The 17,869-nt window shown below is 27.0% G+C and overlaps 1 protein-coding gene across 1 annotated transcript in view; it reads left to right on the top strand.

The window, feature by feature from the left end:
* Nucleotides 1-521: 521 nt before the first annotated feature.
* LOC129960283 (neurabin-1-like) overlaps nucleotides 522-17,869 on the top strand; it is a 65,503-nt gene continuing 48,155 nt past the window's right edge. The window contains exons 1-5 of the mRNA XM_056073587.1: nucleotides 522-669; nucleotides 2,545-3,710; nucleotides 7,756-7,883; nucleotides 14,488-14,628; nucleotides 16,530-16,621. Coding sequence (XP_055929562.1) covers nucleotides 2,666-3,710; nucleotides 7,756-7,883; nucleotides 14,488-14,628; nucleotides 16,530-16,621 — 1,406 coding nt within the window. The 5' untranslated portion in view covers nucleotides 522-669; nucleotides 2,545-2,665. The remainder of the gene's footprint in view (nucleotides 670-2,544; nucleotides 3,711-7,755; nucleotides 7,884-14,487; nucleotides 14,629-16,529; nucleotides 16,622-17,869) is intronic.

The following is a 17,869-nucleotide window of genomic DNA, read 5'->3' as shown; positions in this document are numbered from 1 at the left end:
AGAAGATAGAATTTAATTCTGAGTTAACATATTAGTTTCTTGCCATTTAATTAATTATAAATAGAAGGCGCCTGTAGAAAATTCAGCTTTCCCAAGTTCCCAGCCACAGTCAACATTAATTTCTAGTCAAAAATTAGATTCATAAAACTTAATTATGAGCAAAAATAAATATATTATAACACGGTATTATTCTTTTATTAAAAAAGATCGTGCATAAATAAGGTCTGCCTTCATCATAGATCCAACCGACATTCGTCCACACTCCACCATATACATTCCAAAAATGCGCTTCATTCTTGGCGGGTAAATAAATTTTCAAATTTTGGCGAAAAAAGTTTTTCCGTAAGCAACCATACATCGATTCCCCCATTTCCATCACTACCGGAATGAAATCCGTCCTCCAGTGCTGCTTCCCCCACTGCTCGCCCTCTTTCAACTTCAAATGGGGGGTTCAAGCGTCCTCCGGTTAACGATTCTCAAAAATTCGGTGTTTTCAGCTTTTCTCATCGGTTTGATTAAATTTAATAACAACTGTATAAATGATTCACGATTTTTGTTAAGTTTTCGGATATTTTTATGAATATACAATATGAAATCACATGTATATAATGCTAAGAGGAACACTCACAGTGTATGCCACTGGAAATCTCTTGGGGTTTCTTATTTTCAGTGAGTTTCATTTGCGGTGATTTCATGATATAATAAATACACATCTTTCCAAATCTTATCTAGTCAATTTCCCTCGCTAACTGTGTATTCATTAAATAAGGAAAAGCAGTTACAAGAGATTGTAGAGTCATTTATTAGCATTACAATTATAGAGTCATTTTCTCCATCAAAGAAAAGACAAAATGTAAACAGTGAAATTGTTTTTGCATATTCTCGTTGTATGATAATACTCATTCTTTTGTTATTCTTTTCTTCGGTGCTTTGAGCTATTTGATTTCGTATTCTCGCATTAAATTTTTAATTTCATCCATTACTTTATGATTTCTTGACGGTTGATACAATTATAAAGATTTAATTATATTGAAATATTGTGATAGTTCCGTTTTCAGATGTTCTTTTTATATATTCTTGGTTCTTGATATGAATGCAGTATTATGACATTTTTATAGTTTTTTTTTTTACAGTGTGTGTTCTTGTTATTTTAATTTGATATATGTTTATAAGCATTACAATTTATTAGTTAGCAGAAGTATTCAAAATTATATATTACAGCTTTTCTCATATAATTTTGATCAATCTGTTTATTTAAAGAACTTATAAAAGCACTTCAATCAGTTTATTATCTAAAAAATAATGATCACAATTTATAAATATTTTTTTAGTGTTGGTAATCAGTGCATTTTTATTTATTTTGCTTGTGAAGTTGAAGTTATTTAAATGAATTTAATTACTACAAATATTAGTTTGGGTGTAATAAATGTTTGATTTTCTTTGATGTGTATCCATCATGGGTTTAACATTAAAATCAGTTGAATGGCATTTACGATTTCTTTTGTTATTCTTTTTTAACACAGATTAACATGGATTATCTGTGTGTGTTAAACATATATATATGTTTCTTGAGAGGAAGTTTGGCTGTCTTTATGATCAATCATAGAAAAACCTAATTTTTATTATATTATAAATGCACAAATTATTCACTTAATATATATGCTTATTTATTTATTATGAAATAAGTTTTATTTATTTTTTACCCTGTTCTTTTAATGAAGTTTTTTTTTTTTTAAATTTCTTTCTTTATTACTAATGACAGTAATAATTCCAAAGAATACCTTCATTATACAGTATATCCTTTTTTCCCAATATGTGATACTTTATGTTTATTTTACGATTTTCTTTTTCAAGTGCTAACATCCTTAAAATTTAGGATTCATTTCTGAGCAATTTGTTATGAATACAAATTTCTTTAACCCTTATTTAACTAATTGCATTTTATTGAAGGTTACATTCTCCCAAGCAATTTTTTATTCTTTCTACATATAGAGAGTCATTTCATTCTCTTTAATTCTAAAGAGAAGGAATGTCATCTGGAATGATGGCTTTTAATTAAATAATGATATTTTAATAAAATCTGTTTAATTTTGATTAATTTATTTTCATGTTAACATATAATTTTATATACAGTTATGTATCAATAATAAATTTTCAAATATATCTTTACTCTCTTTATTTGAAGTTTAATGGTCAAATTACTATTTTGGATAGATTAAAACTAATTATACATTTATTTTCAGCTTTACAGTTTTTACTTATAAAACTTTCTCTTGACAACATGATTTTAAATCCTTCTTTTTAATAGTTTTTATAACTAGCATTTGTGTCACAGTTAAAAAAATAACAGTGTATTATACTTAATGATGTAATTGTTAAAATTTGGAACTTTTAAGATGCATAAACTGAGAATTAAGTCTCCAAATGGTTGAATAAATAAACACTTATGGAATAAAATTTCTGATTTGAGATGTCTAGAAATTTCTTTTTTGAAAAATTAATTTGTTTTAATATTAAAAAACTGATTGTGTTGTTTTATTTTAGGTCATTACAGCTAACATGGGAGTTAGTTACTGGTTGCTTCAGTTTTCAGATGCATTTATAGGCTATCATTAAAAAACAAAACAAAAAAACCCCCTGTAGGTTTTTTTAAAATTGAAATACAATGGCAGATGTGAGAGCTGAAATTTTGGCTGCAAGCAGATCTCGAACTGGGTGGCTTGAAGGTTCTGTTCAGGCTACAGAGAGTCAGCCATTTGTTAGTAAAGTCAAATCCAGTTTTGAAGAAAAGAATATAAATCAAGAGAACAAATTGGCTTCAAATGCTTCAAAATCAGAAGCTGTGCGAAGATTAGGTAGTAAAGTAAGCTCAATAGCTACTCTTTTCCAATCATTCTCTCCTCATCGTACTGATTGTCCAAAACCTTGCAATGTTCCAATTGTAAATAAAGGTGGTGTAAGTAAAAATGCTCAAAGAGTTACTGCATTGGAGCAAGAAAATAAAGAAATAGAGCCAGAAGCCACATCTTTACCGAAAAATGAAACAGAAAGTCATCAAAAACGATTTAATAGTGCACGTGCCATTTTTGAACAACTTGGTGATAAAGGTAAAAGCAGTAGTAAGTCGTCAGATTACTCTAAAATTCAGGGTGCAAATGATTCTAGTTCATCAAAATATACTCAAGAGCGAGAAAGAATTCCTTCATATTCTAGTCAATCATCTCCAGATGAAGAGCAGAGAGGAATACCTTTCCACCACAAGTCTCCAGTTTATCAAACTATTGGACAGAATAGCCAAGTGGAAAAGACTGGGGAAAAATCAAGACCAGATGATTTGCCATCTGCCAGGGATGCTGAAAATAGCATTCCTGAATGTACTAGGACTTATACTCAGAATTCTCCTATTTATGAAGAAATCCCTGGTCTTACAAGAGATTATTGCTGTAATCAAACATCAAAAGCATATGGACATTATGAAAGTATTACTAAGTCAGAAGAAGATACAAATGCGAATACAACCAGTTTGTATAGTGAACCATTTACTCAACCTATAAAAGCTCAGCCTATTTTGAATTCTGACCAAAATTCTGATGCATCATTTCCCATATATGCAAAAGTTATTAAAAAGCGTTCAAAACACTCAACTAATATCAGTAACTTAGAGCCAGGAACTAATGAAGACAATAAAGCAAATAAGAGTTATGACTCGGGTAAGTATTCTCTGTAATGAAGTCGTTTTAATAAGTCAAAGACAATTACTTAATATTTAAAGCTAAATTTTATTGTTTTCAGTGTTTCAGAAAGAATCTTCATCTTTTAAGATTAAACATTACTTTTTTTAAATCAGAGTTAAATAAATAAACTAATATTTTATTTTTTTAATGCTCATATCATCATCTTTTGAGATATCTACAGCTCTCTAACCTTCATCCCTATTTTATCACCGATTTTATTTTTCTGAATTGACAAATTGCAGAGAAAATTAAAAAAAAAAAAAAATTAATTCTAAAATATACTATATAAAAATATTTTTTATAAGGAATATAAATATACAAAATGTTTTTATTAGTTCTTAATGTTTAATTTAATTATATGCAATAATGTTTTTTTAAAAATTACTTTGGATGTAGGCCACACATTTTAAGATTAAATGTCAGTACTATTCATTGTTAAACATTTATAACATTATTTCTTGAAACATAAACTCCTTCGTGGGCATTTTGTGATATTGGAATTTGTGGTGAAAAAGTCTTGCATCATAAATTAATTTCCAAATTTTAATTCTGTGTGGGTATAGATATTGTTATAAAAAATGCAAATTATACTTTTACTTAAAAAAAAAAAAGAGAATTTTTGTCGCATTATGAAAATAATTAACATTAAGATAATGTAGCTTTTTTAAAAATTTATTATTAATCAATATTTACTGATTAAAATACTGTGATCTAATATTACTATTCTTTAATAGTTAGCTAGAATTATTATTTTATTTCTTGTATAAAAGCTTTTCCTGCAATAGATTTCGTATTTGTCATTAATGGTAATTGGTATATTTTTCTTTTGTTCGTTTATTTTAAATTGAAGATTTTCATTTTTGGAATACATTAATCGTGAAACTTAATGAAATCTAAAATTTACAATGTTTGTAATGAGTATTGTGATTCCTGAAAGGTTTTTGTTAATTTATGTAAAAAGTACTTAACTTATTTTTATGAAGCTTTTAATGGTGTAGAAATTAATTAGCTTATTATAGCTGCTATCCATTTTAAATACCACAATGAATCAAACATTTCTAATAATCTTCTCCGGATCAAGTTATATCAGGGGTGTTTGTGCTCTGGGGATTTTGAACTTCGATACCTGGAAATTCCGGGGATCGTCGTTCAAAAGGAAGTAGGAATAATAATGAATTATTTATTTTGATCTGGGTAATTTTGTTTGCTTTAAAAGCAGAAAACGCAAGGTCAGTGTGTGTGGTGAAAACTTTTCCTTTCTTTCTCCAAAGGCAGTGATAATGCGTGAAAAGGGGGAAAAAACTTCTTTTTTGTTCTTTCCTTATTGCGAGTTATGACTCATTCCCCCGGTTCTCGGACATTCTCTTCTGGATTCTTTTCGGCAAGTAGGCGCGGCAGAAAAAAAAGGGAGAGACTTCGTTCGACCAGATGTGCGATCACATGACCTGGGTTCAAAGGTCTTAATTTTGCAAAATTAATGGTTATTAATTTTGCAAAAAAAGTAATTCATTGAACTTTTATAATTAGGTCATTCAATACTTCAAAATTGTAATTTTTCATTTCTCCCCCCCCCCCCCCACCCTTCTAGAAACTCCAAAATGTCATTAGTAAGTCCGTAAAAGTTTCAGGGGATTTTTTGGGGTCCCACAAACACTCCTGGTTATATATTCTTTGCTCATTTTTCTTGAATATTTCCTTAATAGTTTATTATAACTTACTGAATCTTACATGGCTCATTTAATGAAGATCTGTTTTTACATGGTGAATCAAAAGATAACTGACCAAAGACATACATTACAAAGTCATTTATATATAAAATCTCGTGGCTGACAAGGAGAAGGCACAAGGTTGAAAATTCTGTTCAGAATGGAATATAGTATAAAGGTAGTATACATTTAGAATGTCCACTCATGAAAATATTAAAGCGCAATAGCCAGTCAATTTTCAGAAAATGGCCATCAAACTTTCTGCATAACTTATATACTAATAATCAGTCGCCGCTGCTGAGGCAAGTGGTTAAGACATTGGCGTAGCAAACAGGAGACGCAAGTTCGATACTGAGCTAATATTTTTTGTTTTAAATTTTTTTTTCTAATTTATTTCAAATTAATTTAACAATTTACAAACAGTTTTAATTAATGTTTTTCATTTTTTAAGCAAAAATAGATATTTATTCTCCTAATTCGTGGATTACAATTTAATTCTTTGAAGAAATATAATTATAAGTATGAATGCACTTTTTTAGATATTCAGAATTGCTTAAATTAAATTAACAATTTAAAGGTGATTTCATTTAATATGATACTCATTTTTATATGGAAAAAAATAAATGTATTTTCCCTTAATACATAAGTCATAACTTATTTTTTAAAAAATAATTACATTCATGTACATTGTTCTTGAATTATAACTATAATTTAATTTTTAAGTGTTAAAATAATTAGAAATATAACTTTAACCATACAAATATTTCAAAGTAACTATTTTTATCTTTAAATCATTAAAAGTTTTAAATTTTTGGATTTTATTATGATTTTATGATGTATTAAGAGAAAATACATCTATTTTTCCATATAAAAATTAGTATCATATTAATTGAAATGATCTTTAAAAAGTTAATTTAAGTAATTCTGAATATTTAAAAAAATGCTTTCATACTCATAATTATTTTTCTTTTAAAAATTAAATTATAATCCACAAATTAGGAGAATAAATATTTATTTTTGCATAAAAAAATGAAAAACAGATTAATTAAAACTGTTTATAAATTGTTAAATTAATTTGAAATAAATTAGAAAAAGATTTTTATAAAGCAAAAAATGTTAGCCCGGATCGAGCTCTGGTCTCCTATTTGCTACGCCAATGTTTTAACCACTATACTATTTGTGCTTCTGCAACGGTGACTTACTATTAGTATATAAGCTATGCAGAAAGTTTGAGGGCCATTTTCTCGAAATTGAGTGGCTATTGTGCTTTAATATTTTCGTGAGTGAGTATTCTAAATGCATACTATCATTATACTAAATCTCATCCTGAACTGAATTTTCAATCTCGTGCCTTCCCCTTGTGAGAATTTAAACCTTAATATTGTTATGTGACATTCTACCTCACTGTATTTGATTTTCAGATGTCTCTGTTTATGTATAATAACCATGCTGTTCACTAAGAATGTAGTTTTTTTCCTCCTTTGATTTAAAAGAAAGAATGAAAAATTAATGTGTGCCTTCACATGATGATTCATTTTTACAGGGTTCTGTCTGCCATTTGTTATGTTTATGGTCTTCTTTATATATTCCTGATCTTTATATATCTACATATAGTTCCAAAATTGTCATTTTTAAGAATTTCATTGGTGGCTAATGCTATTCCTACTAGTGGATAGAGGATACCTGAACACTTATATTTTAAAGTAAATGGACAGTATTTATCTAATAAGGGAAAAAAACTGAAAGAACTTTTATGTATTAAGCTTTTCCCACTATGCTTTTTTTTTCTTTTTTCTTCTTCTGTTGAGGTACGTATTTATTTATTTTCTATGTTTTTAAAATATTGCCATTAATAGCAAAACAAGGTTTTAAATCCTCTAAACTTTCATTATGATTTTTTAAAATCATGCTGATATTTGGTAAAAAAATATTTTTAACAAGAGTTTTACTATTTAATATTTTAATTTGTAGGTATGTGCTGTCAGTAGCTATGCCATTATTACTTTATATGATTTGTGTTAAATATAATTCTTCCAAATTTTTAATTTTTTTTTTCAGTTATCCTGCTTTAATTTGTCATGCGTTGTTCTTTAATAGAAAAAAAAAAGTGAAAATATGTAAAAATTCTTGGATTTTTTTTTAGTTAAACTTATTGAAGAAGTATTTACTTAATAGTTTTCTTTGAAATTCTTAGACATATTTTAAAATTTAATTCAGATTCGTTAATGCTTTTTATGAATTTATTTTAAAGTTTTTTTTGTAATGTTTCTCAGAAGCAAGTATTTTAAATTAAAGATGTGTTCTGATTCTTTTAGAAGATGCTCAGAACAAAGAAAATATTCCTAAAAAGTCAGATGCTTTAGATACCAGCTGGGAAAATATCAGTGGCACAGATAGCATTCCTTGGAAAAAGAAAAGTGGTGGCAGTTCTAGTGATCAGGAAGTATGTATAATGGTTATTTTATTTTATTTTTTCATGTAATATTTTAAATCTTGAAACATTTTGTTAGCTTTCATCTGTCTTACAACTTGATGAATTTAGGGAATTGGACCTCTAATGTGATTGAAGGTGTTCAGCTAATTTAAGATCACATGATCGAAATAACTATTATTTTTTTTTAAATGGGTATTACTAATCAAGTATATATTATTACTACTTAATACATTATAAATAGAATGCATTATATGAAATATAACCATATGTGTTATAAAATGTTCAAAAATGCTATAAATAAATATTAAAGTATAGAATATTTATATTTATGGCGTAATTTATAAAGAAAGATTATTTCATTTTTTTTTTCTAAATTAATTCTGTTAATCAAGCCATTTAAGTTACTAACTTGACAATATTGTTAATAATTAGCAATTTTTTCACATTTTAGTGTAATTATAAATTAATATTTAACTAAAAGATTTCTACTTGTTATGAATTTTTTTTCTTAGTTAAAGAATTTACTGATTTTTAAGTCTTTTTTTTTTTTCATCTAGAGATTTTTCATGAATATTGCCAAATATTAAATTTAAAGCTCTTTCAATAACTTTGTTCCTTGTGTGATTTATTTCATTAAATGTACCGTACAATTATTAATTCTTTCTAAAAGTAGTTTAATACTGGGTGACTTTCAAAACATTGCAGTCAATGTTTAATGAGCACCTTGCATAACTAGCTAAACAAAATCTAAAAAAGTGATTCACTTAATAAGTGACTTAATAACGATAACAGAAAAAGTGGCGAGAATACACTGCGAAGTCACTTGTTGGGTTGACCTGTATCACTCTGTATTGAGTGCTTGTTTAAAGAAAACTTATCCCTATATAGAAGAAATTTTGGCCAAATAGTATTGTCTCAACTCGGAGGGGGTTGAGCAAATGTCTGTGGAACATTAATCAAAGAGATTTTGCCTCTGGCCAAGATTTCGGGAATAGAGGTAGATAGCAAGGACATTGATGAGCTAGTGGAAGAGCATAGACAGAACTGCTGAAAAGCTTATGAAGTTCCATTTTGTGTTATGGCAAACAGCTGTGAGGAAAATTTGGTCAGGAAGGTAAGTAATAATAAATGTAAGAGTAACAACCTGCTGATGAAATAAGGGGGATGCTCAAAGCACGGGTAATTATACTATTGTATGTTGAGAAGTATCACTTGATAAGACAGTTGACACTACAAATTCACTTAATAATGCTGTCTCATTTTCACCAAATTTTGAAGCATAGCAAAAGACAGACATCTTCAAACAGTTTTCTTGTAAAAAAAGCATGCATTGTAAATAGTAAATTACATTATTATAAATAAATATACAGTGGGTAAAAAAAGTTTCCGTACAGAAGACTAAAATAAAAATAAACTAGCATAATTTCTAATCTTTGCTTTTTATCTTTATAATCTACTTATATATTGTTAATATGAGTCTTTAAAAGGAGTTTCATAATAAATTTATCTTTTTTACTCATCTCAGCAAGTCCGTTTGCAATTTTTAAGATAAATGACGAAGTATCATGCAAAAAAAGTTTCTGTACGCAATATGCAAATTCCTCCTGACGTTCTCTACAACTAATCCACAGTAAGTATTCGAAGTTTGATGGTTTGTCAGAGTGAAGAATATGACTTAACAACAGTTGTTTAATTCCAATATTTCACTGATTGTCTTAAAATGGAAATTCAGAAATCCATTCGAGAATTAATGATTCGGTTGCGAAATAATGGATTATTTATGAAAAAAAATCAGTGAAACGACTTACAAACCAAAGTCTACAGTGCAGTATATTATTGAAAGATACCATGATGTGTAAACATTTGAGGATATAGATCGATCCGGAAGAACTTTGAAGTTAAATCGCTTGCATAAAAGAAATATCATGTGTAAGGTGCAAGATAATCCCTCGGATTAGTGCACCTCAACTTGCAACTGATTTAATGGTTAATTAAAACATTAAATTCACATCTTAAATTGTGAGAAATATCATTTAAAAAAAGGTTATAATGGATGTGGGGCCCGTAAGAAGCCTGTTATAAGTCTCTGCTACAGAAAAGGCGTCTCGAGTTTACAAAGACGCATATAAGAAAGCCTTTATCATTTTGGGAATTAATCCTATTTAGTGATGAATCAAAATTTAATATCCGTGGGTCAGATGGTCGAGTTATGATTTGGAGGGAATCAAAACAGCATATGTTACTTAAGAAATTTACATGGAACTGTGAAACATGGTGATGGTTGGAATATGGTATGGGGGTGTATAAGTGCTACTGGTGTCGGATATTTATGTTTTATAAATGAAAATATGAATAGGTACATACATCTTGACATTCTAAAACAAAACGTTTTAACCAATGCAGATAAACTGTTCCTTGGAATGGACTTTACTTTTCAACAGGACAACGATCCTAAGCATACCTCCAAGATTTATCAATAGTAATGTCTCTATAATGTTAAAAAACAGCTTCATAGCCCTTTCCAATCTCCCGATTTAATCCTTATAGGACATTTATTGAAAGAAATCAGTCGTGAACTAAAAAAAATATGACACAAATAATAAGGTTGAACTCAAAAAGGTCATTCAAGTCATTTGGAGTAGCATTTCTCCAGAAACAACAACAACAAAAAAAAAAACTGATGAGGGTTATGCCACAACATTTGAGAGAAGTGATAAAGGCTAAAGGAAGGTCTACCGATCATTAAATGCAAGTTGGTCAGCATGAAAAAGGTTTTTCATGTACTATATAAATACAGTACGGAAACTTTTTTGTTCCTTATTAGTGGCATTTTTTTTATTCTTTTAATTTAAATATTTAATTTTCTTCATAATTTTTCCTTTATAATATTCATAAATAATAAATCAAACTGTGTTAAACCAATTTTAAAATTTTCATTTTCATAACAAAATATTTTGTGCCAAAAATTAAACTTTTATTAACAGTCATAGCTGCATACGGAAACTTTTTTTACCCACTGTATGTATGTTTTGAAATAGAACACATTGTGTATTCAAATTTTAGATGGATTCCTACGGAAAAAAGTTTTTATCTTAATGCGTATTTTGCATTATGAGTGAGATTCAAGATTGTATTATGCTCATTAAGCCAGGTTCGACTGTATTTTAATTCAAATTTTTAATAATATATTTATAATTTCATATAAATTTTAAAGTATTTCTCTCACTTATTAGGCATATGACTATTGTAATAAAATTATGTTCTCATAAGTGTTAATTTTTAGGAAGATCTTTATTAAGATGCACTTGAGTTTAGCTAATTCAAACATTTTTAATTTGTTGATAATTGAATTTCCTCTTATCCTTTCAATGTCCATTTATCATGATATCAAAATATCATACAATTCAAAATTATTTTGGTTATTTGAAGCCAAAATTAGAAATTGTCAATTTTTCATTTTTAAATTGTTTTTGTCAAATATGTTTTTATATTTATACATATGGGACAGTGCTGCATACTAATTATTAAAGCAACTTATTTGTTGAAGTTGTTTTTTAAATTATTGCCTTAATTGCTTATTTATTAGTTGTGTGTATTGTAATAATTTAAAAATTAAATATTTTAAAATTATTACAATACACACACACATTGTTTAATATTTTGAAAATTAAACTTCCATTTTTAGCTAAAAAATTGGACATTTCTTGCTGAATTCATTTTTAGAAATTCATTCATTCATTTCATATTACAAAATTTTATTTATATCCCATCAACTTCAAATTAGTCAGGTTTACCAGTCTTGTACTTTTAAATTTTACTGTATTTTTTATAAACATTTTTAACTTGTATAAGGAATATCTCGATTATTAGCAAGTTAAATTAAAACTTTCTTTATTTTCGATGTATTTGGCTCAAGATGGAACAGCTAGTAATGCTTTTGATTTTATTATTGAAGTGAAATTGCATACTTTTAAACCAAGAAATAAATTATTAAAATAATTCAGTAATTTAAAACAAACAATATTCATATAAACTAAACATTTTTTTGGATATTGTTCTGCTTTTTGAAAATTTATTATCAAAATATATAATTCATGGTAGTAATGCTCTCATTTGATTGTGCTCATTTGATTTTCTTAAGGCTATTTATTGTGTGACAACATTTCCTTCACCAATCAATTTTGGATCAAAGTAAATTTTTATTGTGACTTAAAAAGGCATTCCAATTGGTTACAAAAGATATTGAATGATATGCAAGGAAAAAAAAAATAAAATAAAATAAAATAAATAAAAAATTTAGAGGAAGAAAGAGTTCTGAAGCTTTTTGGGTGAATAGTGTAATTTATAAAAAAGTGTAAACTAATATTATGTGTGTAACATAGCAATTTAAGAGAGAGAGAGAGAGACAATTCTTCATTTACTTATAAACGAAATAGTTTTCATTTTTATGTCAAATTGCAAGCATTGTTTACCTTAAATATTTTATATCTAATTCTAGAATTCATTTTACTACAAACAAGCTTATTGTATTCGAAAAAGTTCATAGATTTATTGCTGCTTGTGTAGACATCATTGCAAAAGATTGAAAATGGTCTTATTTATTTGCTTTGTAGTCTGGCAAAATGTAAGCAATCAATTAGTTGCTAATGAATTTAAAAGAAGTTTTCAAAGAGCAATTGAATATAAAAATTTAGTTCCATCTCTTTAAATTTATTTGCATGTGCTTTGCAATCAACTTTACTTGAATACTTTTTTAAAAGCGAATTATCCACTCATGTATGTATAAGTTTAAATATTACAGATAATTGTCTTATTTATTAAATAATGCTGATCCAAAAGAATTAAACTTTTATTTTAGTTGAAAAAAGTAATGATTAAATTGCAAATTATATATATTTTATTATGTGAGTATATGTTATTATTTTACTTCTATGAAGAATTCTGTTGTAGAAGGTTGAAGATACATATATTTATTTGATTTTCTTTTCAGACCCATACTTTTAACTGCAGAATTTCGTGAAATAATATATTTATTATCCCTGCATAACTAATATTCAAGAAAAGCTCATCTGTACTTTTTCATGGATGATTTAAAACAACATTAAAACATTTGAATTAACTGCTGTAATTAGCAGTGGTGGCTTGTGTTTTGTAAATATGGGGATTCTGTCGCTTATTATAACATAAAAACAGTGTTTATCTCTGTGTTAAATTAATTTTGTATAATTTAATAATTAGTTAATAAAATTAATAATTATATATTGACTCAATGTAATCTGTAATAAATAACTTTTCACTAATCAGTTACTAACTTTTAATTAATTTCAAAATGATTTTTGTAACTATTTTTTCTGTGTTCCATATTTTTGAATCTATGAAATGTAAAATTAAAATAAATGCAAATATAGGGAAATTATTTTTGTATTTACGAAAAATTTTTTAGTGCAGTATTTTTAAATTAATTTTTTTCATTTTTTCCCTTCAAATTTCTATTCTCAAAAAACATTTCTGCAGTGCAAAAGCATTTAGTACACTATTTCTAATGTCTCTAAGACTTCATTTAAAGAGTAATATTTTCTTTTGAACTATATATAGAGAAAAAAAAAAAGAAAAAGGCAGCACATATTTTCTGTTCATGTGCTGCTTGCTGAAGGAAATCATGACTGGGTGAAAATTTAGTTCTCCAAGAAGCTTTTTTGTCTCTGTGAAGAAAGTTTAAAACTGAATTGTCTCTGTGCAGTTTAAACAGACCCTCTCTGTGAAGAGAGGGTCTGTTTTAAACTACATTTGCTTTGAGGTCTGAAAGCATTAAATAAAGAATTGTTGACAGAATTAAATATATATATATAAATAAATAATTGATAAAATTTTCGTATTGAAAACAATTTGAAGTCTTGTAGTTCTGTGGTCAGTATGCTATACAAGTAATACTGCACTATCCCTATACTGAAAAAGCATCCCTTGTCATCAGTACGAAACTTATCAATGGTTTGGGAGAAGAGTTAAGTTTAAAAACGGATATTTTTTAAAACTTATTTTCAATTTTCAGGTTGTTTTATGTTTCATAAATGTATGAAACTTTTGGGGGATATCTTGAAACAATGAAATACTTAAAAAAAAGCAATGATGATTTTATTTTATTCTTCTTAGTTTGAATACTTTCATGTCCTATTGTATTAAAATCATTGTGTTTGTAAGTAATAATTTAAGATAAAAAATTAAAGTGCATGTTTTTTAGATTAGAACTGTAGCATTGTGATTTGTTCAATAAACAGCTTGTCAATCTTTTGTGAAAAAGAAAAACTTTATTGCTGATTAAATCTCATCTCGTAAATATTTATTAATTGAAATTCAGTTATTATACTGAAGAAATCCAGGAAAACTCAATTATTTTAATTTTTTCTGTGCAAATGGTAGTATTAAAATGAACCAATGCTATGTTACTAAATTCTTTCCATGAAACTTTGTAATTAGAAGTATGTGTCTACTAATTTTATAGCTTGAAAAGAAAAACTTGTTTTATTTCTTCCAGATTGTCTTTGAGGTTTTATATTGTGTTCATATTTGCTTTTTAAAATTGTCCATACTTATATGTAAAGCCACAATTTTTCAGGATGTTGAGGAACAGGGGTTTTATGGAGTATCAAGTGATTTAAGGGATGCTGCTGGGGAAACATTGGCTGAGTTTGAAGGTCGAGATCATGAACTATTTTTTGTAGAAGCAGTGTTACGGTCTCAATGTTCAAACAATTTGGTTAGTGCATATATTTCTTAAAAATATTTTGTACATTTTATGGCAAGCACTTTTTTACACAATTGTTTTTAGTTTTATAAATTGTTTTGATTGATTCAAAGTTCTCTTGAGATATTTTGTTGTTTTGAAACATTTATAAGATCTTTTTTTCGATTTTATTCAATTTATATTAAATCATTTAAAATGCTAATAAATTCCTTGTTCTGTAATGAATTGTTTTTTTCTCTCTTAGTTAGAATGAAAAAGAAACAAAAATAATGCTTCATTTTGAAGGAATATAAAATCAATGCTACAAATGTTTCCGAAAGTGGAAAAACGTTTCTTTTTAATTTATTGAATCCTATTTATCATTTTCAATGTGTTGAATGATTCAAGAGCATAGAAAAAATATAGAAAGATAATGCCTTTTCTGTTGTTAGTTCTTATTTAATTAAATGAATAATCATCTGTATGAAATGGTTTTGTTAAACGAGTAACATTGACAATTGGTTGTGAGTTAAAGAATTCCTCTAAAATCTAGAATATTTCTGTGAAATAAATTATTTGGCTGAAGTGAGGAATTTTCCTCTTTAATTTTGACTTTTCACTTTAACTTAAAGAGCGGTTTTGATTGTAGATTGAAAATTAAACACATGGAAATAGAAATTATTAAAATTTTGGAATAAATGTAAATATTACCTAAGTTCATTATTCTTCTTTTGTGAATTATTGACTTAATAATTTAAAAATTGTCAAAATAAAATTTTTTTTTGGTTAAAAAAGTTTTTTGAATTTGGATATATATTATTTTTTTTTTATATTGGATTTTCCATAAGCATATTTGGCGTATTTTTTATGTCTATAATTTTGCAGCAGTGGAATTGAAACAAATCATTTCTTAAGATTATTCTTTCATGTTTTATGAATCCTCATTGAAGTCGGAGATTTTATTTTTATCTTATTTCTGATTTTTTTTTAAACATGATTTTTTAAGAAAAGGAGATACAAAGTTTAATTGTAATTGATTTTTTTCCTATTTATTTTAGGCAAATTTTGTGAAATTGGTTTTTGCAGACTTAAAAATGTCATTGTATTCAATTTGCTGGTTGTTGACATTGCTCAAAACCTTAATGATTGATTTATTGCTTTATCACATTACCACAATTCATAAAATTTTATTTTAAGTTCTTTTGTGTCCTCAGTGAAATTTGATGCATAACTCTAGTTACTAAAGCAATTGCACTTATAATAACTTTTTAGTATGAAAACTGAATGTATGTATTAAATTTCTGTTTTAAAATCTTTGCATGGCATTGGCACTTCATATTTTCTTGTGGTTAATATGCTAGATATGATTCAAACAGCTTCTGATTAGAGAAATAAGTATGAAAATTCAGGATTTATTTTCTTTTTCTGTTACATGCACCTCACAGAATATGAAGAGTTTATTCAAAATATTCCATAAATTATCCTTTGGAAATTTCGGAAATCATACTTTTTTTTTTATTATTGTCAATGTATTTTATTTACTTGGCAAGGTTTCATGGGAACTCTTATGGCGGAAAAAGTTATATCATTAAATTATAGAGCTATGATTGCTGTAATCTTGTCTTTGAAATCACCAGTCTTTCTATTCAGCTAAATTATTGTTAGAACTACATCGATTTGGCATTAATAAAATAAAATATTTTAAATTCGATTTCTAGTGAAAGTAGGATAAAAGTGGCCAACAAATTGAAAGTGTTTCATTTGTATTGAGCACCCACTCATCATTTCTATATTAAGTATTTCATTGTGAATAACTGCCAAGTTATGAAAGAAGCTGCAGATTTAGTTTTTAAAAATTCACTGGATTAATATAAACATTTTTTAATAAATTGTATTTCAGTAATGAGAGATAATGTATGTTTTATTTATTTCAGGAAGAACCATTTACAGATCATAAGCATAGCAGCTCTTCTGATCCTAAAGTAGATTTTATGACTAAAGAAGAAGCTGATCATTTTCTAAGCCGGTAAAAAAATTATTTTTAAATTAAACTTGCAAAACTTTTACAGAGTGCCACCAAAGAGTAGAATAAGCATTCACTTTCTTAAATTTTGCATCTAGAAATATACTTCCAGTTATAAATATCACTAAATAAGATGTAAAAATGTCAATGAATAAAATATTTATCTTCCATACATCGGTGCACGCACAAAATTTTTAACTTCTGTCTACAAAATTGGCTGTGATTTTTAAAAAGAATTTAGATGGCCTCATCACAAATTTAGACGGAAACATTAATTCATTCAAACTCAGATTACTTTAATTAATGTTTTATTTGACCATTTTTCAAAATTTAATGAGAGTTAATTGAATTTATCACTATGCAAATGCATTATGATTCCACTCTTTTAATAACCTTTTCTAATATGTATACTAACCCTAAAAATGACTATGAAAGACTCGCTCAGGCACCAGTCTAAGAGTTAGAAAAATGGTTTAAGTCAGTAAATTCACCTGTTAACATCTCAGCATATTTTGCAGATAGAGAAAGGAAACTTGTGTGAATTATAGATGAGAGTAGGAAAAATATTTTACTCACTGACATTTTCTTTTCTTTCTTTCTTTTTTTTTTCATTCTTTTTTCTTTTTTTTGCTATAAGGACTATGCAAAAATGTATTTTTTTTAATTCTCTATCTATACAGAAGTCGTAGCTCTTTCACAAATTCGAACATCTTATTTCATAAAACTTTGTAATTGGAAGTATATGCTTAATTGTTATAGTTAAGGATATAAACACCCTATCCATTTTTTTTTGGGGGGGGGGGTTGTTCTCTATATATGTATATGTAAAGCATTCTGTGAAGAAACACGCTTGTATTTTTTTAAGCTTTTTATCTTTTATGATTAAGAAAAAAAAGGTCAACTTTTTAGCTACTTGCTGGATTTTTTTTGTCCAAACCATAATGAACACAGTGAAGTATGCTGACTAGAAAGGCAGAAAGCAGGAAAAAAAGACTGTGAGAAAGCATTATGAACTTACATAGTTTCAGAAAAGAATTTGTTTATTCAGTGTTTGGGTTCTGTGGGAAAATAATAGCCCAGAAAACTCAGGAGTTAAAATTATAATGAGGCTAAAATTTAAAAGATTAGAAAATTATTTTTAGAATGTAAATTAATTAGAATACTTATATATATGTATATATATATAATGTAAATTTTAAAAAAAATGAAATCTTCTATTTGAACATGTTATTCAGAGTTCTTAGATTAGAA

Source organism: Argiope bruennichi, chromosome X2, assembly GCF_947563725.1.
Source record: "Argiope bruennichi chromosome X2, qqArgBrue1.1, whole genome shotgun sequence".
Lineage (NCBI taxonomy): Eukaryota > Metazoa > Arthropoda > Arachnida > Araneae > Araneidae > Argiope > Argiope bruennichi.
Note: the sequence above shows the minus strand (reverse complement) of the source record. Positions and strands in the feature narration are given on the sequence as shown.